Source organism: Sceloporus occidentalis, unplaced genomic scaffold (genome assembly GCF_023333645.1).
Source record: "Sceloporus occidentalis isolate IW3139 unplaced genomic scaffold, rSceOcc1.0.p SCAF_3, whole genome shotgun sequence".
Lineage (NCBI taxonomy): Eukaryota > Metazoa > Chordata > Lepidosauria > Squamata > Phrynosomatidae > Sceloporus > Sceloporus occidentalis.
The window spans coordinates 43,453,684-43,480,785 of record NW_028316983.1 but is presented as its reverse complement, the minus strand read 5'-3'; the positions used below and the strand labels follow the sequence as shown (position 1 = coordinate 43,480,785).

The 27,102-nt window shown below is 38.6% G+C and overlaps 1 protein-coding gene across 2 annotated transcripts in view; it reads left to right on the top strand.

The window, feature by feature from the left end:
- The window catches only part of KDM5B (lysine demethylase 5B), a 76,429-nt gene that overhangs the window by 23,255 nt on the left and 26,072 nt on the right, over positions 1–27,102 (top strand). Inside the window, exons 5-16 of one of the 2 annotated variants that reach the window (XM_089514222.1) lie at positions 1,327–1,383; positions 12,099–12,233; positions 13,171–13,267; positions 13,843–13,952; positions 14,668–14,826; positions 15,254–15,373; positions 17,042–17,200; positions 19,552–19,733; positions 20,182–20,344; positions 22,087–22,206; positions 22,914–23,108; positions 24,206–24,387. In XM_089514222.1, coding sequence (XP_089370348.1) covers positions 1,327–1,383; positions 12,099–12,233; positions 13,171–13,267; positions 13,843–13,952; positions 14,668–14,826; positions 15,254–15,373; positions 17,042–17,200; positions 19,552–19,733; positions 20,182–20,344; positions 22,087–22,206; positions 22,914–23,108; positions 24,206–24,387 — 1,679 coding nt within the window. The remainder of the gene's footprint in view (positions 1–1,326; positions 1,384–12,098; positions 12,234–13,170; positions 13,268–13,842; positions 13,953–14,667; positions 14,827–15,253; positions 15,374–17,041; positions 17,201–19,551; positions 19,734–20,181; positions 20,345–22,086; positions 22,207–22,913; positions 23,109–24,205; positions 24,388–27,102) is intronic. The other variant, XM_089514223.1, reaches the window with a different exon arrangement.

Genomic DNA, 27,102 nt, shown 5'->3' with positions numbered 1-27,102 from the left:
ATGGAGTGCACTAAAGCTGAGTACTTAACCAAACCCGTGAATCCTGGAATTTTGTTAGATGGAGCCATGACACTTAAAATGATATCAAACTGTTCCAACTGTGTAGTGTAGTTATCATCCTAGAACTTCTTCTATGTGTTCTGTACACAGGGGAAATGGAAGATTAGCTTTCATATAGCTTTCAGCCTGTGGTGGACTTAGGCCCAGTACAGACCGGCGCTTTGTGTTGGCCTGGGGCCTAATTAGGGCTCCGTAGGGCTGGACATCCATATGTGCCCAGCCCTATTTCAGCATCCATGCACCATGTTGCGATGACACGCGGGCGTCCAAGCGCCCAAACAGCACTTGCCAGAAGCTGTGTCATCATGGCGCATGAGTACCATAATGATGCTGCTAAAAAGAAGCCGCCTAGAGCGGCTCCTTTTTAGGGAGTGCATCAGTGCTGCATCATGTGGCTCATGTGGCACCGAAGAGGGGCAGAAATGGGTGGCATGGAGCCGCCCATCTGTATTCCCCCTTAGTTTTGAATAGACATGAATGGTCTTTTTGCTGTATCAGACAGTGATGAAGCAAGACACACATTTTCCTTCCAAGAGATAAATTCAACCCAGAGTAGTTTTTGTGGCATGCCAAATCCCAGTTAGCCTAAATTCAGCCAGTTTGGGTGGAATAAATAGAGATGTCTTGCTAACGGATAATACAGTTGCAAACATGGGCCACGGCCTAAATCCATTTACTAGTCCCAAGTAACATTGAATAATGAGATTTACATAACTGTTGGCTTCAACAGTTCAGCGGATCCAGTGTAATTTGGACTAGCAGTTGGATTTAGCCCATAGCTTAGTCCATAGATGCTTTTGTTAAAATCAGCCTTGCATAAAAAATACATTGCAGGTTGTAAAATAAATTACTTTGTCCAGAACAGTGGCTTACTAGTTCTGTTGTGATCATTCTTATATATTGTTAATGACCAGTGGAAACCCTAAAGTGTGGTAGTTAATTTCATTTGTCTGTCTTGTCTGTCTGTCGTTCTGCTTGTGAAATTTGCTTTTCATCATGCAGTTGGCAGTTTTAAAGCTAACTGTAGTAAGAACATATGGCACAGGATCTAATAGTTGCATCTGCAAATAGAGCTTTCTCAGATACCATGTGCTATTGAAAATCTAGGACTTGCTTAGGTGTCTGATATTATTGAAATGAAAACTGCAGTTGTTGAGAAAATAATCACACAAGGAGTAAATGATTTTCAAATGACTACTTGTGACCTCACCTCTCAAGGTCACAGTTCTTTTAAATTGTAACTCTCCAAGCTCTCTCTTGCAATAGGCACCTGACATTTGTTCCAAACTGATGTGTTTAGTGGATGATGCAGTTCTGGAAAAGGTATGTCTAAACTAAGTTTTTGATTGACAGTCCTTCTCTCTTTCTGTTTTAAGTTATTTAAAGTGCTTCCTGTCCATCCTTCTATGCAAAATACTGCAACTGCTGTATATTCTGTGAAGAGAACCAGAGAAGCCATATTTTCCTTTTTGGCTTGACTTATTCTTGGCATTTCAGTTTTCGTCTTGATCGTATGCCTTTTATAAATAGTTCTGTTTAAAAAAATGTATTATATTAACATGTTTTACCTTTGATCTAAGGACTTAGACAGTATATTTTAAGAATTGCTGTTTGTCTTGTACAGCTCAGTACTGTTTTCTGTAAATATGGAGAAATAATTTTCAAACTAAAGCAATATATTCCTTTTTGGCTAATAGTTTTCTCCAGTGTAAGAACATTCATGCACATTATTCTGTATTGCTCTGTACTCTGCATTACTCTGTAAGCTCACTCACACATTTTTTTTCAGCATTCAAAGATTTTGTGTTAACTTAGAAGGAGGAGTTATGACAAATGCCTTCTATTAATATTAATGAGAGTCCAGTGGTTTGAATGTTGAACTATGACTCTGGAGATCATGGTTCAAATTCCTGCTCCAAAGTGGAAACCCACTGGCTGACCTAGTACAGGTCTCAGTTTCTCAGCCCGAGAAGAAGACAAATCTTGCAATGAAAAGCCTGTGATAGGTTCTCCTTAGGGATGCCATAAGTTGGAAATGACTTGAAGGCGTATAACAACAAAATAATATTAAAATTTTAATAAGTGTAGTACTTGGTAGAGAATCAAAGTTCTGTTAATTTGAAAGGGTTGGTGATCAATAATAGGCAGAGAACTTGAGCTGAATCCAGATCATCCTGGTTCTTTCTTTGTCTGATGGCCCCAGACTACCACCAAGTGGTTTCAGTTGTATATTACATTTTCAGAGAATACATGTTTGGAAATTTTGGTAGCAGAGTAGTGGTTGTAAAGCTGAAAATTAATCCCTTGGTCTCTGTACAGCAGGGATGGGATAGTGCCATTGGTTCAAGGTCTGATTTTCTACCCTAACCCTCTGGTAACCATATAGACTTCTGGAATTCTGGAAGTAACTGGAATTCCACTTCTGATTTTGAGAAAAGGGTGTTTTGGGATGTTAAGGAAGGGTGCAACACCTTTAAAAGGTATCTGAGGACCTAAATAGATATGCTGGAGAATTCTGTGGTAAGATCATGAAATCATCAAGTTGACAAGGATCCTAGACACCATCTAATCTGCACATACACACACACATTGCTATGCGTTAACACACAGTTAAACCACTCCTGAGAGATGATCATTCAATTTTCTTTTCTCCAGTGAAGGAAGAGCCCTATATCCTTGGAGGGAGACAGTTACTGGTGGTGCAGTTGTTAAATGGATATACTGCAGCCACTCACTCACAACCTTGTGGTTGTGAGTTCAATACCAGCCAAAGAGCTCAGGGTTGACTCAGCCTGGCATCCTTCTGAGGTTGCTAAAATGAATACTCAGCTTGTTGAGGGCAATTAGGTTACAAATTACAAACTGTTTAGGTTTAAGGAATGCTTAAGTGCACTGATAAGCAGTATAAAAATGTACTTGCTATTGCTATTGCTAAATAGTTCTGATCATCTGGAACATCTTCCTAGTGTTTGGGTGGGATCTCTTTTCTTGCAATTTTAATCTTATTGTACATTTCATTTTTCTGTCTAGATGTAGTATCTTACATTTATCCCTGTTGAAATTCATTCGTTAGTTTCTGCTCAGATCTGCAATTTGTTAAGATTGTTTTGAATTTTGATCCTTTTCTCTGGGATATTAACTACCTCTCCTAATCTGGTGTCATCTGTAAAGTTTATAAGCATTCCTTCTATCTTGCAAATCAATTTTAATAATGTTGAACAACACCAATCTTAGGACAGAACTGTGAGGCATCCTACTAATCACTACTCTCCAGGGTGAAGAAGAATCATTGGTGGGCACTCTCTGGGTTTGGTCTTCTAACCATTTACAAATATACCTAACAGTAGCCCACAGTTCACCAGCCTAAATACCAGCAAGAATATCATGGGCTACCTTGTCAAAAGAATTACTGAAATCAATATACTATATCTGTAGCATTCTCCTGATCATTAAAGTTGTAGCTATCTTTTACTGACTCTTAATAATCAAAGCATTAGTAATCACAGTGTAGATTCTCATAGATAAGTTTAATTATCTGGTCAAGAACTTTTCATGGTATTGATGTCATGCTGATTGGTAGGTGGTTGTTTGCACCGTCTTTTTACCCCTTTCTGGAACAATATTTTCTGTCCTCCAATCTGCTAGGACTGCTCTAGTATTCTTAAAATTCTCAAAGCTTATTGACAGTGTCTCTGAGATTACATCTGCACATGCCCTTAGTTGTGGTACATCCAGCCCAGGGGACTTAAATTCATTTAAAGTACCATATTTTCCGGCGTATAAGACGACTGGACATATAAAACGACCCCCAACTTTTCCAGTTAAAATATAGAGTTTGGGATATATTCACCGTATAAGACTACCCCTCTTCCAACCCACACCAAATAAAAATTAAAAAAAACATCAGATTTGATTTCAATATGGTAATTTTAATTCAAATGCTTATGACATGCAGGTACTTAGCAGGAAAACTTGTTGAATGCAAAGCCTACTTGGATTGGTCAGCTCTCCCTGCCTGCCCAGCCCTCCCTGTCTCCAAGATTTTCTTCTACCGTACTTGTACAGCGCCGCCCTTGCTGCTTTCATATGGTCACCACATGTGGAGGGTATGCGGCCGCGGCTGTTTTTGAGCTCCCCCCACCATATGCGGTGACCGCAGATTCTCCAGTCCGGCTCGGAAGTTTCAGCCCTATAAGACAACACCCGGCGTATAAGACAACCCCCGACTTTTGAGAAAATTTTCCTGGGTTAAAAAGTAGTCTTATATGCCAGAAAATACAGTAGCTAGGTATTCCTTTACTATTTCTTCACCTGTTTTGGGCTGCTCTCCCATTACAGCATTGTCATTTCTTCATCTTGCTCAGTTATTTTTCTTACTCTAGACATAGCAAAAAATCACTAACTGAACAACATATAACATGACACTTTAAAAATATTTTCAACAAGATTAAACAACTAGCAAATAAATACATTGTATCATCAATACTAAGTTCTTCATACTGACAGAACGAGTTTTTCCAAAGCTTCAAAGGGAAGGTGAAGAACCATGGCCTCAAACAGATAGGTCAAAAGAGCTGCTGTCAGGCTGTGTTGGAGGTGTGGCGTTCAGATGAAGCACTCCCTTAATGCAGCTGGGAGCCTCTCCAGGTGTGGCTCTTTCCCAAAGAACCAGCCCAAAAAGGAGCGATAAACTATTGCTCCTTTTTGGCACCTGGTTCAGGACTGCTGCAGTGGCCCAGATCAAGGCCAGGCATGTTCGGCTGCTGCAATCCTGGGGCAAACGGTGTCAGCGCGGACCTTTTATACTGTCTGCTTGGTCCCCATGTGAGCCTTTCTGTTGGCAAAAACAATGAAATTACACCAAATTTACACACATTTGTCTTCCTTTACTATTCCTTTGCCTCATCTTAAATTGTGAGTTAGCTCTTCTGTCAGAGCAATATCCCAAGTCCTATCCAACTAGCTATGGATTGATAGTACTGAGAGATCTCCTTAAGTACAGCAAGGAGTAAAAAGGAGACATGCTCTTTAAGTTTTAGTTTAGCATTATCTTATATGAAAACTGGCAAAAGAAGTAGTGGATTACATTGCCATATTTGATTAGTTGTAATTACAGCTAACTGTATGACCTCATTCCAGAATGTAACTTCTGGGCAGGGCAACCAATTATGGGTTAAAGTACTGCTTTTGCTGCATCCTCTCTGACACGTTGGCATACATTTTGCAAGCTTATCATTTGTTACACCACTTTAAATGTGCTTTATTTTTGTTACTGGAGGAGAGGAAGTGAAATGGGACCGAAGACCAAATCTTTGACCACTGTTCTTCTGAGACTAAGATGCAAAAATCAGCCTCCCAAGTGAATTTTGAATTAAATGGATTACCAACTAACATCCAATAAGATTTTTAAAATGAGAGAAGTTACTCGCAATATCTGCTGTTTGATTTTGCACATATAGCTTCAAACAGTATAAATGGCTTTACGGGCCCATGGTGTCTAACCCAAGATCTTGTGAAAGATTTAATCTGGAAAAATTGTAACCAAAGAGTCTAAATTACTTTGGATTTCTTTTGTGTTCCGTAGCATATCATTTTTAAATAAGTCTGCAGTTCTCCATAGGTTGGAGACTCTGGGGATGTACATACAACCCTAAGGGGCGTCATGCAGCCGCCTCTTCTTCAGCCAGATCAGGGCTGTGGCAACCTCATGCCATGGCCTCAATCCAGCCTTCTGATGACACAAAAAGAAGCCACAAACAGCATCTCTTTTTTGTGTTCTTGAAAGGGCGTCATAGCTGCGGCGGCATGACTATATGGCACCCCTTTGGCATTGTGTCATCTGGACGCAGCTCTGGAGGTGTGCCATGAGGCTGCATTTTGTTTGGAGCTGTGCATGGTGTCAGGGTGCTCTGGGGCCAGTCTGGACAGCATCTCTAAGGTGTTCATATTGAACTGACTTGAAATAATGAAAGAATAAAGGATGGGTAAAAAACTCCTCCTTCCATTCTTTTGAGCACAGTCCTGCATGGGTATGAAAGGGTTAAAATTTAAACCCCCCACTTCCCCAGCACTGCTGCACAGATCAGAATAGAAATGCACTTTAATTTCAGCAGTCACTGTGCTCCTTTACCTAAAGTTCTCCTATTTCCTTTTGGACTACTTAGACTACTTAGATCTGGCTGTTAATGAGATTGTAGTTTTACGTGCATTTCTGTTTCAGTTATAGGGATGAGCAAGCCATCTACCTCCCTGTTTCATTTTTCCTGATCCCTTTTTGAACGTATGGTTTCTCCATGTCCAACAGATGTATCCCCAAACTAGGCATAGGGCTCTTAGAAATTCAAAGGGATGGTATCTTGATGAGACTATATGTCTTTCATCCTGTAATCTTGCACTTACAGAACTCTGTAGTCAAAAATCTTTTTCTTTTTCTTTTTGGCCTGGCATAGGCAAGTGGACTCTGTCGACAATTCAGTCTTTTGATTCTTTAACATTGGAATGCTTGTCATGTGCTGAGGAGTAGAGTTATGCAAATAGCTGTGAGAATAGGGATGAGATTGGTGAGTTGGTTGCCAAAGCATGTAAAACTCTTTTATGGCTGCCTTGAAGTAATGACATTCTGTATGCGATTCCTGTGTTTAGAAAGCTTGTGAAAGATTGCATTTTATTCCTGAAATGCATTCTGTTACCATTGTCATTATACTTCTGCCCATGCTTGCAAAATTGTTCACCAGAAGGGAGAAAGATGAAACAGAGAACACTGTTACAGAAGATTCAGAAATAGAAATAATGGGATTATCAAACCAAGAGATGCAAACTGAAGGACATAAAAATGAACAAGGTTCTCTCACTCTCTTTAAACAAAAATTTCTTTTAATGTTTCATGCACTAGCCACTACCCCTCAAATGCTTATTGTTGTAGTGAGAGGAATATATGTAGACATTGCCTATGTATCGTGTCATGATGTATTTTTGTCATATGTGAGTGTTTCTCATTGATTCATGCAGAAAGACATATTGCGTCTTCTATTATCCTTTCTTATATCTAGAGGTTGGAGGTGACATTCTAAAAGCAGCATTACTCATTACATTTTTGTGCATTGTGTGCAAGTGCCATAATATTAATATTGATACTAAGCATCACAATATGATGATGTTAATATTGCATTTTTCAGATAGTACAGAGGAGCAATCTTACCCACTCATGGGTTAATCCCCACATTCTTTTCCATTTCTACTGTTGTAATGCCAGACCCTCACTAAATTTTTATTCTGTCCTGTCAACCAGATGTGTATTTCCTTCCCTTAGTTTAGTCAGGAGAATTAGGAAAAGAAATGGAGAAAAAGAATACATTTACACAGAAAAAGAGAAAGAATAGTGGGGTTTTCTTTCCATCAGAGGCTATAAATTAGACAACCACATCAAAATTAAAAGAGGACTCCAACCCCCAATGACTGATCAGCAGATTGGAGGACATGATAAAAACAAATGTGGCATAGTCCAGATGACTGCTACTCAGTGAGTCTCTGATGATAACAAATGAAGAGAATTCAGGAAGGTTTTCTAGACCTCCAGTGAGAGTGACTCAGAGGAATTAATTCCACATTGTGGATCTAATGTAGGAGAGGAAACTGATCTGGGGTAGAGAGTTAAGGCAAGAGAAACAGTGGATTTAATTCAGTTGGTGAAAAAGATAGAAAAGGAAGATCAAAGTGGTAAGACCCTTTACCTTGGCCTTTAAAACCATAGAAAGAAGCTGCAGTAGCAATGAAATCTCTGAGCATCACTTTGGGCCACCATATTGATTTCAGGGATTCTAAGGCAGGGGGGCAGAACAAGCACATACAGCATTGCAGATCTGCTGCACAAGTGCCAAGATCAAGCAGATGCTTAGAGGAACGAAGTGGCAGCACCGCAGCAACCATTGAAAAAGATAATCCATTTTCAATACTGCACAAAATGATTCCAGACTTTATCAATTACCTAAGGTTTACATATCAAGTTGTTCTCAGTGTGAGTCATAAGACCCGTGGAAACAAAGGCAGGTTTCTACAGAGTGATATGAACAGTCAACCAATATGTCAACAATGGCTAGGGTACAATGGCTGCATACCTGCTAACTTCCAAAGCATGATTAAGGAAGCAGTAACTAAGGAACTGAGTTCTATGTTAAGTGGGCAGATTAGTCAAATGTTAATGGAAAATAATGAATTAATGAATTTAATGCAGTGAATTGGCAAACACAAATTAATGAATTTAATAAATTAGGTGAATGCAGTGAAATTTAGAGAATATTATTACCAGCTTCAAATAAATTCAACCAGTAAAAAACAGAGTGAGGTTTTAAAGGAAGAAGGACAGAAAGAAGGTAGTATTCGGAGAAAGAGAATTTTACATACAGGCCTCAAGGACAGAGTAATAGAAAACAAACCAAAAAAAGTTGTTTCAAAAAGTCTAAACATGCAGAGAATTCACAAATAGCCATTGATTTAGGTATAAAAGTGGAAGGGGAGTGCCATGATGATATAGTGGAGGAGGATGACTTCAGTGAGGAGTGTCATTCCTCAGCAGAGGAGGACATTTAAAAAAGTGTCCTCCAATAGTTTGCTCCAAAGTGAAACATTTAAGATTCTTTTGAAGGGTGTTAACGAACATTGGGTTTAGAGCCTACCAATGATACTTTGCCATCAAAAAGTGTTAATAATGATAATTTAAGGAGACAATTACTTGATACTGTATGTTCAAGGATTTAGTAAAACAGAATGGGGAACTCCTTTGAATACAAAAAGGTTTCTGGGATATAGCCAGAAGTTGTATTAATTTGTTTTAAAAAAAGGAAGTAACATTCCTGAAGGCTCTGCTGGTGGATGGGCCAATAGCTGCTGTTATCTTAGAGACAATTGTTTCAAGCAAGGGAAATATTGCCATAGAGGTGGATATACAAAGAGCTGATGCAGCCCTAAAGAAAGTTTATGGTGTTTGGTTTAGCAATTAAGGCATTGATTGCTGCTTTCATTTTTTGCAAAGGCAGCAGTTTTGTGGGTTCAAGAAATAATTGAGACTCAGGACTTGAAACTTACATAACTTGCACATAGCATAAGGTAGGGTCCAGAGAGTTTTGGAATATGTAGCAGATGGCAGAGAAGGGATGGAGTCACAATGGTTGCAGCAGAGAAAAACTTGGACTTCTTTCTCATCAGTTGGTGCATAGGGATTAACCCATGAGTGGGTGGATTTCTCCTATTGCCATCCCAGAATGATCATTCACAGTAAGTTCTAACCTCTCTATTTATTTGGTAGAAATGGTCCCCAAATTTACTGGGAGCCCATTTGTAGGCCATGACAATATCAAGAGGCTGTGGAGCGTCATTATGAATGGTGCAGTGAAGTTGTGTCATCCTGAGCATCTGTGTGGTTTTCAAAGGCTTGGGACAGAACACAAGCCAAACAATTAGGAACAGCTTGGTTAGCTGGGGAAGTGAGCTTTTGGAGCTGGCCAGGGGCTTCACTCCTATCCCCTCCAGGTACATTTAATGATGCACAGGTTAGGTATTTGGCTCTGGAGCTTCTTCTCACCCTCCCCCCTCCCCCTTTCTGTGATCTAAACTTTTGGTTAAGAGTGTTATATTTCATAGCTATATTTCTTATCACAGCTTTGGTGGTTTGGATATAGGAACAATGTGCCTATCAGATCAAATTTTGGAAAGTACCCTTAAGGTAGCAATTCTCAACCTGTGGGTCGCAACCCCTTTGGGGGTCAAATGGCCCTTTCATAGGGGTCGCCTAAGACCATCGGAAAACATATATTTCCGATGGTCTTAGGAATCGAGACGAAAATAATTTTATGGTTGGGGGTCACCACAACATGTTTGTGTTTTTTTTGGTAGCTGCAGTCCTTAGATTCCTCTTCCTACGTAACAGCAAAGCCTTCTTATTGCTCTCGTTATGTCACAGGCTGGGATGAATCTCTGGTCGTCCTCTCTGGGCTTCACATGCATTCCCTGGCCAGTTATATCCACCCTCTCTTGACAGTTGATCGCCTCCCCTGGTAATGTTGAGTTTCCAATCTTTCCTGGAAGAAATACTGGCTCAGGGATGAATCCTAAAGCTGTTTTATGGCCTGAGACATCCATCCAACTAGGGTTGGTGTGGTAACTCTGGTGTCACCTTCCACCTTGACCTCCTCCCATTTCACACCATACAGAATCCTCAGTAATGCTTTTTTTGCACTAATAGTACTCATAAATCGTAATTCCCATATACCACCAAATGTAATGCTAACAGTAGTGACATAAACAACTAGCAAAATTAAAATTATACATTCAGATTACATTATCTTATGTACAACCTAAATATATTTAAATATGCATAGAAAATAGTTGGTTAAAATGTGATGTTTTTAGAGAAAATTTAAAAGAATGAAAATTCATAAAAGTTTTTAAAAGTTAAAAATTTGAAATTTTAATTTTAAAAAATTCTGAGCCTCTCCTTTCTCCTCCCACTGAGCTTCACCCCACTCCCACCATCTCTTTAAACATTTTAAAGGGATGCAGATGAATGCCACAACCTATTTCTGTCAAAGAGTAGGTGTTTGAGGAGCAGGGCTGCCCCCCCCCCCCCTTAGGGTGTCACCTGGTGCTGTCCTCATTCTCCACACACCCCTGGTGATGCCACTGCATCCATCTAGCAGTTGTTATTAGTTCCTGAAGTTCTACCTCCAGCTTCTTTCACGGACCTTTGGGATGGTTGGGCCTGTGTTAATCACTGGTGGCAGAGAAACTACCTAGTATTTTTCACTAAGATAGCCTTTTCCGTTTAAACAAAATCTTGCCTATATTTTTATGTACCCCACAAGCAACCCAGCATTCAGGTAGCATCCTAACTGAACTTTTAGGTTTTGGTATTGGTACTTGGTAAATCTTTCTTCAACGAATACCTCCCTTTTAATTTGGAATGGTGCCATTTTGATTCTATACGGACTTTAGAAAATGAATTCACTATTTATATATAGGATGATTGCAGAAATTGCGATTTAAGTGGGCATTTGTAAATGTAGTTCAAGTTAAAAGGTAACAGCACCTTGATGGATTTACTGATGGATTTAGATGACCTTATACTAATGTATTAGAGAGCCTATAGTATATGCTTTGTCTTAATAATCTCTGCATTGCCCTTGATTCTACTATTTGGAATAGGTGGGACACTCATTTTTTTATTCAGTAATGTATAAATATGATAAAACTGTTGCCTTTTTATTATTATTATTAAAACCTAGGTCTCTTCCTTTATATTACCTGAATACTGTTTGGGTTATTTTGTCACCCTGAGAGATTCAACATATCCATAGATACAGACGTGTGGCATGCTGTTTCAGCTTCAAAGTACACTTACCAGTGATGAACATAGTTATTCTCATGTATCTGTTGTTATAATATACAACAATCTCTTTTAAAACCACAGAATCACTCAGAGATCACTATTAACAGAAAACCATAAAAATGACAAAATTGACAAATTTTGTAGGCCACTTGCATAGTATCATAGACTTGAATAGTTTTAGTTTATTTTATTATGTCAGCTGTTGCCATCTTTGCTGCAGAATTTCTGGATTGTCTGAATCCCTTTGCTGTTGGAATACCATATAAATCACATTGACTATAAAATATTGTGTTTATTTACTTATAAATATTTTTACTGTTATAGAAATTGGTCATGAATAACATTGGGTTTGATTCAGACTTTGTCACCTGTCCCCTCCTCCACACCTGTTTGGGATCTCCAAGTATCTATTCTGTTGGGTTCAGGAACTCTCTGGAGCATATTTCTGCTGGGCAGCAGCAACTACATTGGCAATCGTCTGGGTTTAAGTGATGATATACAACCTTTGTAGGCAGTAGAATTTATTATCCCAATCTGTTTATAGTCAATATAGTAATGTATTTTTCCCAACAACTAAATATACATTATGTAGATTTTGAATTGTGACAGTTTTTGTACCAAACATAGATAAACAATTGATGTTTGTTTGCCTTTTTAGTGTTTTCAGAAGCCAGATATTACAAGTGGTACAAAGGACAAAGAGTATAAACCCCATGATATTCCTCAAAGACAGTCTGTTCAGCCATCGGAAACTTGTCCATCTGCACGTCGAGCAAAACGCATGAGAGCTGAGGTAGACTTGGCTCTTGATTCTGAGAAGATAATCAAGCCTTCAAAAATTTGTACCCTTTCCAGAGACTACAACAGTTTTAATACTTTCACACAGTTTCATAGAGTGAAGACTCTATAATTTTGATTATCCCATATACACAGTTTTCATTATGAGGTTGATGCAGAGTTCTTAAGAGCTGCTGCGTGGGCCAAGGAATCACAAATGCTTCCCCACTGCCGTACTTGGGGAGATTTGGCTTTAGGCAATAAGATCTGGCTTTAAGGAGTATTGACACTCATGTAACTGTGAATAAGTGTTATTAAGGTTCCTACTTATACAGAACTTGAAATCAGGTTCTGGTTTCATTTGCATTTCTTCTTAACAAGGGAAATGGCTGACATCTTAAATATTACTAATGTTTACATGCTTCTTCTAGTTTGTATAGGGCTTAAAAGTTCTTATTGCAGTTAATTACAGAACAATTTAGTTAAAAAATACATTATAATGTCTGCTTAACAAAGACTAAACAGAGCCTGAGAAATGGTGATTCTAGAGAGGTCATTCAGGATATAAGCCAGAGAAAGTTAGACAGAGTTTTTTGTGGGTTTTTTTGGGCTATTAGTTAGACATGCTTATAAACCCTTTAAAACCAGAGACTTGAGCAACATAACTTCATTATAAAGTCTTATCTCAAAATTAGTATTTAAATAGAGATTTGAGTTTAGGCTTTTCTAAGCCAAATGCAAAATCTCTGAAGCTTTCTGGCTCTCTGGAGACCTATAAAAGCTGATTTACCACTTGTCTGAATTGGTTTCCTGTAGAGGGTGAATCACTTAGACACACGTCCCTCCTATTACTGACAGGAATATTCCATTGTTGTATATGATAAGTTCATGATAAGTAATTAGTCCTGAACAAATGTTAAAATGAATAACATTAAACTCATTTCTCCCTCAAGGCTACTAATATTAAAACTGATTCAGAGGAAACTACAGAAACCAAAACTCACAACTTGAGACGTAGAATGGGAAGCACCCCTGCAAAACCCGATGGTGGTGAGTGTATCAGTGAAAAACAAAATAAATATTGTTAAATTTGCCCATTTTATGTTTACATTTTCATCTCAAGGTTCAAATTGTAGCTTGGCATAATAGTGTAAATAAACCAGCATTCATTTGGTTGTAGCATTTGCCAAAATGCTGACAGTTTTTAGCATTTTGTTACAAAAAACCTTGAATTTTATTAAGAATTTTAAAAAAGTTTTTCAAATTTAACTTTACTGCTACAAGGACAGGAACTATTCTGTTCAGACTTCATGTTTTTTCAAAAACGTTTTTAGAGGAATGACCTATTTGTATGAAGAGATTCCTCTCCTTTCTCTTTCACATAGGAGAAACCCCTTTTCAATTAATATTGCTGAGAGACACATGAATAAGACAAAAGTAGAAGGTCTATGGTTTCTTTAGAACTCCTGTTTCTGTTGTGAATGCTTACAAATCTGAATGATCATTAGAAACTCAAATAATTTAGCTAAGATTTATTTTAATTGGATATTAGCCTTATATAAATTTTTGAACTATTATTTTTCTTTTGTCTAAAACCTTGTAGTAACTGTGTTTTGCTTTATCAGATAAAGAATCTCATAGCATAGTGAAATGGGAAACTGTTGAAAAAAAACAACCAATTTGGGAAATAGATCGAGAAAAAGTAAAGGGACGCTCTAAGAAAAACTATAATGCTGTGAGTATTCTTATTTCTGGTTTTTAATGTCATCCAAAGAGAATACAGTTTGTAGTTTGATGTAGGTGGTAGAAATATTCTTGGTTAGTGTTAAAACTATTTAATAGGTCATTTTATTTAATGATAGCTTATTTCATAAAAGGTTGATGTAGCAAAGTTCCATTGTATTCTTTTTCATCTAGAATGAGGTTTCAATGTTGGGACTCACTTGTCCAATATTGTCTCAAATACTAGTTAAGTATTCTCTCCAGGTTTCCATCTTACTCTCTAATATGAAAGCTGTTTTTTTATAAAAGCGTGAGGTGCAGTAGCCTTTACTATTTTTGCTAAGTGGATTCTTTTTCTCCTCTGAAGAGAGTGTCTGACTACATCTCTTTTAGCCACAACTCTGATAATAAAATGAACCTAAGGAGGTTTGGTAGAAATGTTTTTTAGAAGTGTAATTTTGCTGATGAGGTACCTGATATTCTCCACTTCTAGTTTGTCCATCCATCTGTTTCTATATTGGTTTTTTTCAAACTATCCAAATATTTTTTGTTACTGGTAACTCTTCATATCTGAAAATAAACAGGTAATTACATTCAAGCATAAATGTGACATATTTTTACATGATATATTGTTCAGACATTGTCTTATGAATTTTGCAATAAAAATAAACTAGATAATGGGACCAGTATTTTTTATCTTTCTCTACTTGGGCAATTTCTTTTGACAGGTGGATTTGTATGTGTGTCTCTTATGTGGCAGTGGTAATGATGAGGACCGTCTGCTCCTCTGTGATGGTTGTGATGACAGTTACCATACCTTTTGCTTAATACCACCTCTTCATGATGTTCCCAAGGGGGACTGGAGATGCCCTCAATGCCTAGCTCAGGTAATAAAAATGTGGAGAAAATATTATTTTCTTGGCCTCAAAATATAAAGAATCATCAGTTGAGATAGAGTAACATGAATCCAAAATCTCATCTCTGTTTTTAAATTGACTCTCCTGCCTTGGAGGTCAATGTCAACATTTGTTCCCTTTCATACTATCCCAGCCTGCAATTTTACAGATAATCTTCTTCATCATTCTAGGGGTCAACCTATCTGCCTCTACCATGTTCTTCATTGTACAGTGCAGCAGCCATAGTCCTTCTCTTTTCCCCCCACTTTAGTGCTACAGCCTATAGTTCCTATATTGCAGAGTGGGACCCTAGTGGTCTACCTTTGTAAAGTGTACTTTGTCATATTTTAGAAGTACTTATTTTGTGTACAACATTATTAAAACCCTCAGTTAATTTGTTACTCTTTTAATTACACAGGAATGTAATAAGCCACAAGAAGCATTCGGTTTTGAACAGGCAGCACGAGACTACACGCTCCGCACATTTGGAGAAATGGCAGATGCCTTCAAGTCAGATTATTTCAATATGCCAGTCCATGTATGTTTGCATTTCTAATGAGTGTACAACTTGGGTTTCATTATAGAATTTATTAAAATATAAATTCAAAAAACAATTCTTCGTTGGTCTGTACGATAACAGGAATGAAGAATGCCTTAGCTGTGACTGTGAGGTGTGGGAGGGATCAATATGATGCATTTCTATAACATGCATAGAAGGTAGTTTGATTTAAACCCAGAATGGCAACTTCTTTTCAGCTCTTTGAATGAAAAACCATAGTTAATCCCTCCTGGGAGAAAGACAGTGTGGGGGGAGACATTTGGAATGGGGCAAATTTAGGCATGGAAGGGATCCCTTCTCCTGGCTGTTTTGCTATTGCTATGCGTTCAGCCCCTGCCTTGTTGTTTTTTAGAGCAAAAGTGTGGTTTATGGCCCTCATTCTGTCCCTGAGCCCACTTTTGTGGCTCCTGAAGCCCCCCACCACTCCCACAAAGTCATCAATTTTAGAAAGATTGGCATGATTTTCAGGCAAACCTTGCAAAAAGCCTCCCATGTATGGTAAAAATGCAACTATACTACCACTAAGTACCTCAGAACTCTGTACTACCTAAATATCTGCATTTTGCTCTGTAGTCCCCTTCCAGAATGATGACAGAAAGTAACATCACTTCCTATTGCCATTTTGAGGGAGACCTTAGTGCAAAATGCAATTATTTGGGCTTGTTGTGGGGAGGTCTGAGGGAAAAATTGGTCCTTGGCCTCCATATAATTGCCAACCCCTATTTTAATGAAATTCAGTGCAGCTGTATATTTAAATTTATAGGCTGTCTACTCTAACAAATAGTTGCTTTCAGAGAGATAATGTACTATCGGTGGTACCTCGTGTATTAGTCACTACCCAACTAACTCATTTTCCTACTAGTTTTTTTATTGTTTCTTTTCATATGTTTGATTTTTGATTTAAGAAGATAGTTAAAATGATTTAACAAAATATATTGCAGTACCCTCTAAGCTGTTGTTTTTTTACTGTCAAGTTGGCTTCAACCTATAGTGACCCTATGAGCCCTAGTCATCAACAGCCTTGCTAATGTCTTGCAAACTCATGGCTGTTGCTTCCTTTATTGAATCAACTCATCTTTGGATGTGGTCTGCTTTTTCTACTGCCTTTTACTATACTCTCTAAATTCCCATTTTAAAATATTAATTTTAACCCTTTACCCATTTGTAGATCAGTATGGTGCTTATAGGGTACTTATAGGGATGTGATGGCTTATTGGTTAAGACACCAATTTTGACAATCAGAAGATTGGAAGGTTGGCAGTTTAAGGCCGAAGTGCTGCATGGTGGGTTGAGCTCCTCTCATTAGTCCCAGCTTTTGCCAGCCTAGCAGTTCAAAAGCCTGCAAATGCAAATAGATAAATAGGTACCACTTCAGTGGGAAGGTAACAGCGTTTGGTGAAGTCATGCTGGCCACAACCCCAACAGAGTAGTGCTTGGACAACGCTGGCTCTTCAGCTTAGTAAACGGAAATGAGCATTGCCTCCTACAGTTGGTTATGACCAGATGTTCATGTCAAGGGACATACTTCCTTTCCATTCCATTTGCTTTCTACCTAAACATTTTGACATTGTCTTCTTTTCTTTTCTTATCTTTTTTTATTTGATTGATCTTCACCAGTGAGTAATGTTTTGTCTCCCGCCTATTCAGATGGTTCCAACGGAACTGGTTGAGAAAGAGTTCTGGCGTCTTGTTAGCACAATTGAAGAGGATGTCACAGTAGAATATGGTGCTGATATTGCGTCAAAGGAGTTTGGCAGTGGATTTCCTGTGAGAGATGGGAAAATTAAATTAAGACCAGAAGAAGAGGTAGGATTTAATTCTTAACTAATATTTGGAATATAGTTTGTTTAAAGACACATATAAAACTATATACAAATGCAGTTGGGCAGCTCGAACTGGAAGTATTTTAACCTTATAACTGCTTATTACTTGTGAAAACACACTACAGGTTGAGTTGTCCTTATCTAGAATTCTGGAATCTAAAATATTCCAACTCCAAAATTGTCCACTGGGGTGGCTGAGATAGTGACACCTTTGTTTTCTGATGGTTCAGTGTACACCAACTTTGTTTCATGCACAAAATTATTAAAAAGATTGTGTATAAAACTGCCTTCAGACTATGTGTATAGGATATATACGAAACATACATGAATTTCATGTTCAGACTTGGGTCCCATCTCCAAAATATACATTAGGTATATGCAAATATTCCAAAATAAAAAAAGAAAACCCTCTGAAATCCTAATTGCTTCTGGTCCCATGGATTTCAGATAAGGGAGATTCAACCTGTTTAACATTTCAGATCTTAAATGTGAACAATCTTGCTGATTCCAAGAGAGGAATGAAGAAAGTACATTCTTCATAGCTTTCAAGTGATTTTATAAGAACATCTTATGCTACTCGGGAACTCTAAATTCTTCTTCATGGTCTCTGTGACTCACACAAATGTTCTCTGGGTGATGTACAGAAAAAATATTAACCAATTAAAACCATGAAATTAAAATGTAAAATAAATATAAAATTAAAAACAAATTAAAGTTGCATATAGGTTCAAGTAAAAACTAGTAGCCCCAGTGCACAAGATCTTAAAAGGGCATGTTTTTAAAGCTGAAAAGCTTGAGAATATAAAGAAGGCCCTGAAGAAGCAACAACACAATTCTCTGAAGATGCCAGCCACAGATGCTGGCGAAACATCTGGAAGAAACTCTTCTAGAACATGGTCACATAGCCCGAAAACCCCACAAAAAACTATGGATGCCAGCCATGAAAGCCTTCAGCTCCACAACAACACAATGTTTGTATAAGGGAGGTGCTCTGAGCAGAGCACTGAGGAACTAGGGTGGCACCCCAGAAAAGAGCTACACTTGCCCCTCTGTTTGCATGGACTTAATATCTGTGACCCTTGATTACTCGCGAGGAGGAAATGGAGGGGACTAAAATGGAGCACACACCCAAGGCGCGTACCCATAGCCGTGTGTGGGCACGCACCCACATTCAAGCCTATGGGGCTTGAATGTGTGCGAGTTTCTGTTTTCGGGGGAAGGGGTCCAGAACGGATCCCCCTCGCAAACGGAGGGCTGGCTATACTTGCCAACCATCCAGCCTACCTCATATAGTGGGAGCATCTAGACGAGGATCTTGGACAGTGATCTTGGCATCAGAGAATATACAGGAGAAGAATATATTTCAGGTAACCTGGACCCACAGCTGATTTAGAGTTTGAAGCAGGAGTGGGAAACCATCATTAGGCGTGACAGATGCCCATAGTCCTCTCTGGGCTGGAATATAGCTGTGGCCTTTGCAGTCAACAAATGCTATGGATTAGATCCTAGGTGCAGACTCTCCATCTGGTGCTCTGGCCTGAGACTCAGTTAGTTCTCTATTTCCAGGCCTTGGGACACTGTCTGACTTTGGGACTCAGTCAATTTCTGCAAGCCCTGTAAAATAGATTATAAAATAGTTGTGGTTTTCAGCATTCCATTTCTGATTCATGTGGAGCTGTAGAACTTTGGAAGCAGCGAGAAGTTCTTCTGTTTTCCAACACAACCCAATGCAATGAGCATGAGCTCTGACTGTGTTAAATGTTCTATAGCTCCTTTCAAGTCACAGAAGCATATGAGTGGGAATCCTCCTGACTTAGACTGAGCTTCAGAAAGGTTTGCAAGACAGTAAGACATTTATAAAATTCAGTGCAACAAGAGAATGGGGAAGGCGCAATCAATCAGCTGTGCTATTCCGCTTTGTCTTCAGATGTCTCATCAAATTACATATACTTGTTACCTCAATTTTTCTCCTTTATTGTGGGAGTCAGCTTGCTGGATGTAAATGGAGGTAAAACACATGCAATGCAATATGAAAACTTTAGTTTGATTCTGTTTTACATCTGAAGGCAGAAGCATGTTTCCTCAAGGATTTAAGGCTGTGTGTGGTAGAAATATCTGATGTGCTCTGTAATACTTGTGTGCAAAAATACAGGTACAAACAACTTGTATTAAAGCAGTGGTTGAATTTGATGCAGGGTGTGAACATTGAATATTTTATGGCATTTTATATAGTTATCCAATTAGAAACATGTTCTTATTAAATACATGAACTATTCTACTTTCTAAACTTGGTTTACTTGTCTCAGAAATGTGAATTGTACTCATTTTTTAAAGGAATATCTTGATAGTGGATGGAATTTGAACAACATGCCTGTGATGGAACAGTCTGTACTTGCTCACATCACTGCAGATATATGTGGAATGAAATTGCCCTGGCTGTATGTAGGGATGTGCTTTTCTTCATTTTGTTGGCATATTGAAGACCACTGGAGCTATTCTATTAATTATCTGCACTGGTGAGTTTATCCAGTACCAAGATTTAGTATGCATGTGACCTTACATAATTGGTGAAAGTAAATTATCATTTTTTGACATTCATTAGGATGTAATTGTTCTTGCATTTCTGCATATATCTTTCTTGCCTTCCAGTCTACCCCAAGTAAATGTAAATTTACCTATAGTACACATGTGTAAACTATCTTGGGTCCAGTGTTGGGAGAAAGTGAGGTTATAAATGAAAGGGGAAAAAACAATCCTAAAGCTGAGGTGGAAAATGTGTCATCCTCTAGATGTTGTTGAACTGCAATTCCCATCTTCCTTCACCTTTAACTCTTCTGGTTTGTGTCAGTGAGAGTTGCATTGAGGTGTAACATTTGGACAGCCACACTTTCCCCACCTCCATCATGAAAGTGTACAAATGATTTCCTTTTCTGATTTATGTTCTTTTAAAAAAAATCTTTGCAGGGGAGAACCTAAAACATGGTATGGAGCTCCAGGATATGCAGCTGAGCAATTAGAAGATGTTATGAAGAAGCTGGCTCCTGAATTATTTGAATCTCAACCAGACCTTTTACATCAACTGGTTACAATTATGAATCCCAATACATTGATGTCTCATGGTGTGCCTGTATGTCACTAAGCTTCTGTTTTCTCCCTCTCCCTTTTGGTGCAGGGTTCAGTCCATAAGCCATCCATTCTGTGCCCTGGCAATAGTTGTTTGTTTGTTTGTTTGTTTTTCCCAAAGAGAAGTAGTTGTGTTCTGATGCAAATACCATATATACTTGTCTATAACTGTCTAAAAAATTATGTCCAAAAATTGACCCCAAAATCCCAGGTTGACTTATTTACGGGTCACTATGGAAATGTAATAGCAGCTCTTTCAGATTTTCCCATGTGGTGTGGAGAGTAGTTTAGCAAAAAAGAGCCAAGCAGAAAGAGTCCTGGGTGATGGATTGATATTGCTGTTTGTTGAAGAGCCTTCCTCCCACCAGTCCGTGTGGCTGAAATGAAAGCTGAAACGATGAAGAAAAGCCTCAGTGAGAGTCTCTCTTTCCATATGCACATGTACACATACTGAAAGAGCCTCCAAGTTTTACTCTTGACCTATCCATGGGTCATGGCAAAATCCATAATTTTGGCCCGAAAACCTGACCTCGACTTACACATGAGGTTGACTTATAGTTGAGTATATATGGTAATTATTTTTTTCATTGTTTCTTAATGACTTAATTGAAAAAAGAGTTAAGCCAATCACTATTGATTTGTTTTTTCTTAGCTGTCTCTGAGCTTAAAACCATAGTGAGGAATTATGCTTCTCTCTGTAGATGCCTTGTTTCTCACAAATAATAATTACTGTTTGTGTCTATAGATCTAAATATAAATAATGTAATATTTTTTTCCTTACTGGGCATGCTTTGGAGTCATTCATTGAAAAGAAAATACTACAATCAAATGAAAAGTGAATTATTCCAGTTGCTGGCTCCTATTTTTTTTTTTTTTGGGGGGGGGAGGAGTTGGGGTAAAAATCTTGGGTGAAGAAAGACTGGTTGTGTCTTTTATTCTTATATCATGTAATATAGAAACTTAGCTGCCATGGTACAAGACAGAGGATGAAATATTGCATCTAGGACACAGCATGCTTGCCCCCCTTCCCATGCCCTGGTGAGAGCATTCATGCTCTGTAATCTGTCCTGTGTGGTGGTTTCGATGACAAGCCAAGAAAGGAATTAGGTAGGAGTTGTGATTGGAGTGAACATCATATCAACCAGACATCAAGCCTGCTACTAAGGAACATGTTACCGCCAGAATACAAGATGGTGTCTAGGCATCTTCTTTTCAATGCAATATTTACAGCTTGACTCCATTTGTACTTACAAACATGTGTGACAGAGTGCACTTCAGGGTCAGAGGCTATTCAATTGGCTGAATAAGTGGACACCTCAGCATCCATGGTCCAGGCAATTACCTGTCATTGTGGATAGATGATACATACACAGGTATCAAATAGCTTTTTAAAAAGAAAAAGGGGGAAAAAAGATGCACAACAAACATTTATTAGCTTTGCAAATGTAACTGAACATAATGCATACCAAGAGGCCTAAATACCATAAGTCAACAGGTAACATGAAGGCACATACACATAATGGATACCAGAAAGTGAGGACAAATATTAGGGAGGGCTGTCGCCTTAAGGCTCTGGTTGTAGATTTCTGGGAAACATTGGTCACTGCTGGAGCCAGAATCCTGAACTCCCTGGGCCATTTGTCTCATTTAGTAGGGTCCTTCTTGCTTTCATAAAAGAAAAGGCTAAAAACTATTAATGTTTATGTTACCCTTTGGCATATGTTGGTTTTCTTTGCTTTATCCTAGATTTACCGAACTAATCAGTGTGCTGGTGAATTTGTGATTACATTTCCAAGAGCCTATCATAGTGGCTTTAACCAAGGTTTCAACTTTGCTGAAGCTGTTAATTTCTGCACTGTTGACTGGGTAAGTTTTATATGTTACAAAATGTTATTGAGAAACATAATCTGAATTATATATTGTACCTTTTAATATTTGTGGTATTGTTCTGTTTAGCCAAAGAAATGCTTTTGAGAGTGAATGGTTTGTTTGTTTATTATGCAAAATAAACTTCATGCATTGGAAAAAGCAGTCCTAAAGAAAAATATTCACAGATTTCAGAAAGTTTGTTTTAAATAAAGACAACCAAGTTAAAGCTCTCATTTCATTCTCTGAATACTTCTCTCATCACTTAATCTTAGCCTTAACCTTAATTTATAGATTTTTTTTGGCAAGCAAAAGCTTTGTAGCAAACCTTCATTTTGCCTGTGGTGTTGCTGTTGTTCAGTATCTTCCCAGATCATTGAAATAATATGGAACTAAGCTGTAAGACTAGTCTTAACTGCAGTGAACGGTTGAAACCTCTGTAAAACTGGAAGTATACTGCAAAGCTTCAGACTGGCCCATAGTGTTCCATAATCCTAATTTAATCTAGAATTTCCTTCTGCAGTAAATAGTTTGAATGCGTATTTGTATTGGGGCCTATAATGGTCTGCTGTTAGTATCTTTAAATATATATATAGTCAAGACAAACCAGTCATTTTTTTATTTCTTCCTGAAAACTTTTGACTTTATGCAACTTTCCCCACATTAGATAACAGTACAAAATTTACTTCTTGTCATTTTTCTTTTAGTTGCCATTGGGTCGCCAGTGCGTGGAACACTATCGCTTATTAAACCGCTATTGTGTGTTTTCTCATGATGAGATGATCTGTAGAATGGCTGCCAAAGCAGAGACTCTTGATGTGGTGGTAGCATCAACTGTTGAGAAAGACATGGCTATTATGATTGAGGATGAAAATGCTTTACGGAAGGCTGTGTTTAAACTGGTACGCTTTACTTTAAGTGTCAAGAAATGACATATTTTTAAAGTAAAGATTGGTAAACTCCAGATGTTCAGTGGCTTGGTTCTGGACTACAGTGGAACAGACCATCTCCAAAAAACAAACCTGAAAGGCCAGAACGCTACTTGTAGTCCGGGGGGCGGGGGGGGGGAGATGCATAGAGGCAGCCATGCCTTGTTTTACCAGGAGTATTGATTTTCATTATTATTGTTGTTGTTGTTATTTGGAATTGTTTTCTAATCTTGATGGGGAGTATCCATTTAGGGCTCTGGAGCTGCAACAACAACACTGAGGGAGAAATGTGGACTGTTTATTCCCACCCATACTCTAAAGCAATGGTTCCCAAACTTTGGTCCTCCAGGTGTTTCGGACTTTAGTTCCTAGATGTTCCACCTGGCTTGGCCAAAGTTTGGGAACCACTGCTCTAAAGCAACCAGTTGAGGAACAGTGATCTCTCTCTCTCTCTCTCTCTCTCTCTCTCTCTCTATATATATATATATATATATATATATGAATGAGAATGTTTTGTCACCTCAACCACTATGGCAATTTCCATAATACTTCTCTGACTCCTTGAATAGTTGTAGTTTTAGGTGTCCTTTTGAGGAAAGTAGTTAAAAATGCCTACTCAGCAACATACCGTAGTCAGTTTTTTAAAAGAAGAGTTTTAATAAATGGTGGTGGTTATCTTCTTAGATAGGTATTCAATTGTTTTAGGTGCTTTAATTCCAAAAAATGGCTAGCTATTTTTTCTGCACACTTTAATCTGTGTGTAGTTGCTCCATAAATTGATCCCCTTCCCTGCTGACATTCCCTTCTCCTTTTGTGTCATGTCTTTTTAGATTGTAAATCTGATGGCAGGGAACTGTCAAATTAACAATCTGTAAACTGCTCTGAGAGCCTTTGTGGCTGTAGAGTGGGGTATAAATACTATAAATAAATAAATAAAAATGTTCAAAATGCATTTGTTTCTATGGGACATGAGCTTGCATGACTTTATTGTTAAATTAATGAAGCCCAGTTACCCACTAATATGGACTTTGCTTTCTTATTATATGAACTGACTGTACACTTCATTACAGGGAGTTACTGATTCAGAGAGAATGAATTTGGAAATGTTGCCTGATGATGAACGACAATGCATAAAGTGTAAAACCACTTGCTATATGTCTGCAGTCTACTGTGCTTGTAATCCTGGTTTATTGGTATGCCTGTATCATGTAGAAGACCTCTGTACATGTCCCACTTACCAGTATAAAATGGGGTAAGCTTTTTTGTTCCCTGGTGCTTTATTCTGGTGCTTTATTCTGATGAATATATTTACTAAAATCTACTACAGCCAAAAAATCTAGGCTAACATCAGTTTTCCAGAAGGCCTTTTCTATTACTGCTCCAAAACTGTGGAACGACCTGCCAGAGGAGATCCGTCACATTCCCACTCTGACAGCTTTTAAGAAAGCACTCAAGACGGATCTCTTCCAGCAGGCCTTTCCAACTTAGTTACCCTCCCCAGATATAGCGATATTGTCCCCTCATTTGTCTATTCTTCCCCGCCTGTTTCTGCCTTTTTTAAAAATGTTTTTAATGTTTTTATACTATTATTGTTTAATTCTGTTTTAGTACTGGGAATGGGGGGGCGGTAGGTCTAGGGTTTGATTTTTTTAACTCTATTGTAATTTGATGTATTTTATTGTTGTAACCCGCCCAGATTCTTCGTGATTGGGCGGGATACAAATTTATTATTATTATTATTATTATTATTATTATTATTATTATTATTAAAATAAGTGTGCATCCTCATGGATTTTCTGTTTTTCATCTCATGAATAACTGTGATAGTAATTCAAAAATACAATGAATATAATAAATCTCTTAAAATAAGAGAATCCTAGAGTTGGAATAGATTGCAAGGGCCATCCAGTCCAAACCCCTTTCATGTAGGAATACACAATTAAAGCACTCTCAACAAATAGTCACCCAACCTCTGTTAAAAACTTCCAAAGAAGGAGATTCCACCACTTTCTGAGGCAGCACATTCTGCTGTCAGAACAGCTCTTACCATCATGAAGTTCTTCCTGATGTTTCAGCAGAATCTCTTTTTCTGTAGCTTGAATCCATTGCCCCAGGTATTAGTCTCTGGAGCAGTTGAAAACAAGCTTGTTCCATCCTCAGTAAAACAGCCCTTCAGATATTTAAACATGGCTATGATGTCACCTCTTAACCATCTCTCCCATCAAAGTATCAATCAGAGCTGTCCCTTCTTATCATCCATGATCAGACTGCATCTGGTGCCTTTAGGCAAAGATTATCATTAGTTACCCATAAATTACCGATATAAATTAGGGGCTGGGTGAAAGAGCAATAATTATGGAATTTTCTCCTCAAAATTGCTTTTCCAGAGTTTTAACTCTTATTGAGGAGGTTGCTCTGTGATCAGATATAAGCCCTTTAGTAAAATACAGGCAAAGAAAAGGTTCCCTGATGTTCAGCTCTTTAAATGTGTGCCTTTCCAATAAGGAATGGCTGGCTTGTAGTTTTCAGTCATGACTGGGAGTGTGCTGATATTGACCATGATACAGGTATTGTTTTATCTGGTGATGAAACAAGATAAGCTGGCATATCACCAAAAACAGCCACCCCACCTTTTTCCTCCTGTCTTGTCTCTTCTTCCCCAAATGTTTAATAATTAAATTCTGTAAACATGTTATTGTTTTTCAGATTTATTCCTGCCTTGATCTGTGTCACTGGCAGGGAGGATGAGCAAACTGGCAACAGAATGATATTACATAATGTATTTCAGTTTTCTAGGGTAATGTGGTTCGTCTTCATGGTCTCTGTGCCTCACACAATTGGGTACTGCGCCTGCGCAGACTCCATTCGGAAGCTGAAAAGCTGAGCAGATTGGCGGAGTCTGCAATCTTTGACACCGTTGATCACTGTCTTCTAGTTGATATACTTTCTGACCTTGGGTTCTCAGACTCTGTTCTCGACGGGTTTAGATCTTATTTGTTAGGCAGATCTTTTGCAGTGGTCACAGATGGTCAGACTTCGTCCTCTGTTCCCTTATCTGTTGGAGTTCCCCATGGCTCTGTTCTGGGTCCCCTTCTGTTTCTCTCTACACACTGTCCTTAGGTAAACTCATTAGCTCTTTTGGTTTTTCCTACCATCTGTATGCCGACGACACCCAGTTGTATCTTTGCACCCCTGACCTTTCTCCAAGGCTTGAACAGCAAGTTTCGTCTTGTCTCACAGCTGTCCCACAGTGGATGTGCTATTGACGTTTGAAGCTCAACATGTCCAAGACGGAGCTTCTTGTCTTTCCTCCTAAGTCCACCCTTCAATACTCCTTTTCTGTCTCTGTGGACAACATTTCTATTCAACCAGTCCAGCAAGCCCGCAGTCTTGGTTTTATCTTTGATTCTTCTCTGTCGTGTACCCCTCAGATCCAGACCACAGCCAAGGCTTGTAGATTCTTTTTGTACAATATTGCCAAAATCCAACCATATCTCTCCGCCTCTACTGCTGAGATCCTGGTCCATGCCCTAGTGGTCTCACGACTTGATTACTGTAACATCCTCCTGGCTGGCCTTCCTCTTTCTCACCTTCGTCCTTTAATTTCTGTCCAGCATTCAGCTGCACGCATTATCACATCTGCCCACCGCTCTGATCATATCTCTCCTTTGTTGGCATCCCTTCACTGGCTCCCCCTCCCTTTCCGTATTCAGTATAAGCTCCTGCTGTCGACATTTAAAGCCCTTCATGGGCAGGCCCCTCCTTATTTATCAGACCTCCTTTCTCCTCACCTTCCCACTTGGGCCCTCCGTTCTGGTAGTTAAGGTTGGCTGTCTCAGCCCAGGATTTTCTCTGCCCCATCTCGGATTCACCCCTTTTCACTCGCTGCCCCTCACTCCTGGAACCTTCTTTTCCCACAAGCAAGGGCCATCACTTCTTTAAGCAGCTTCAAAATGGAGTTGAAGAC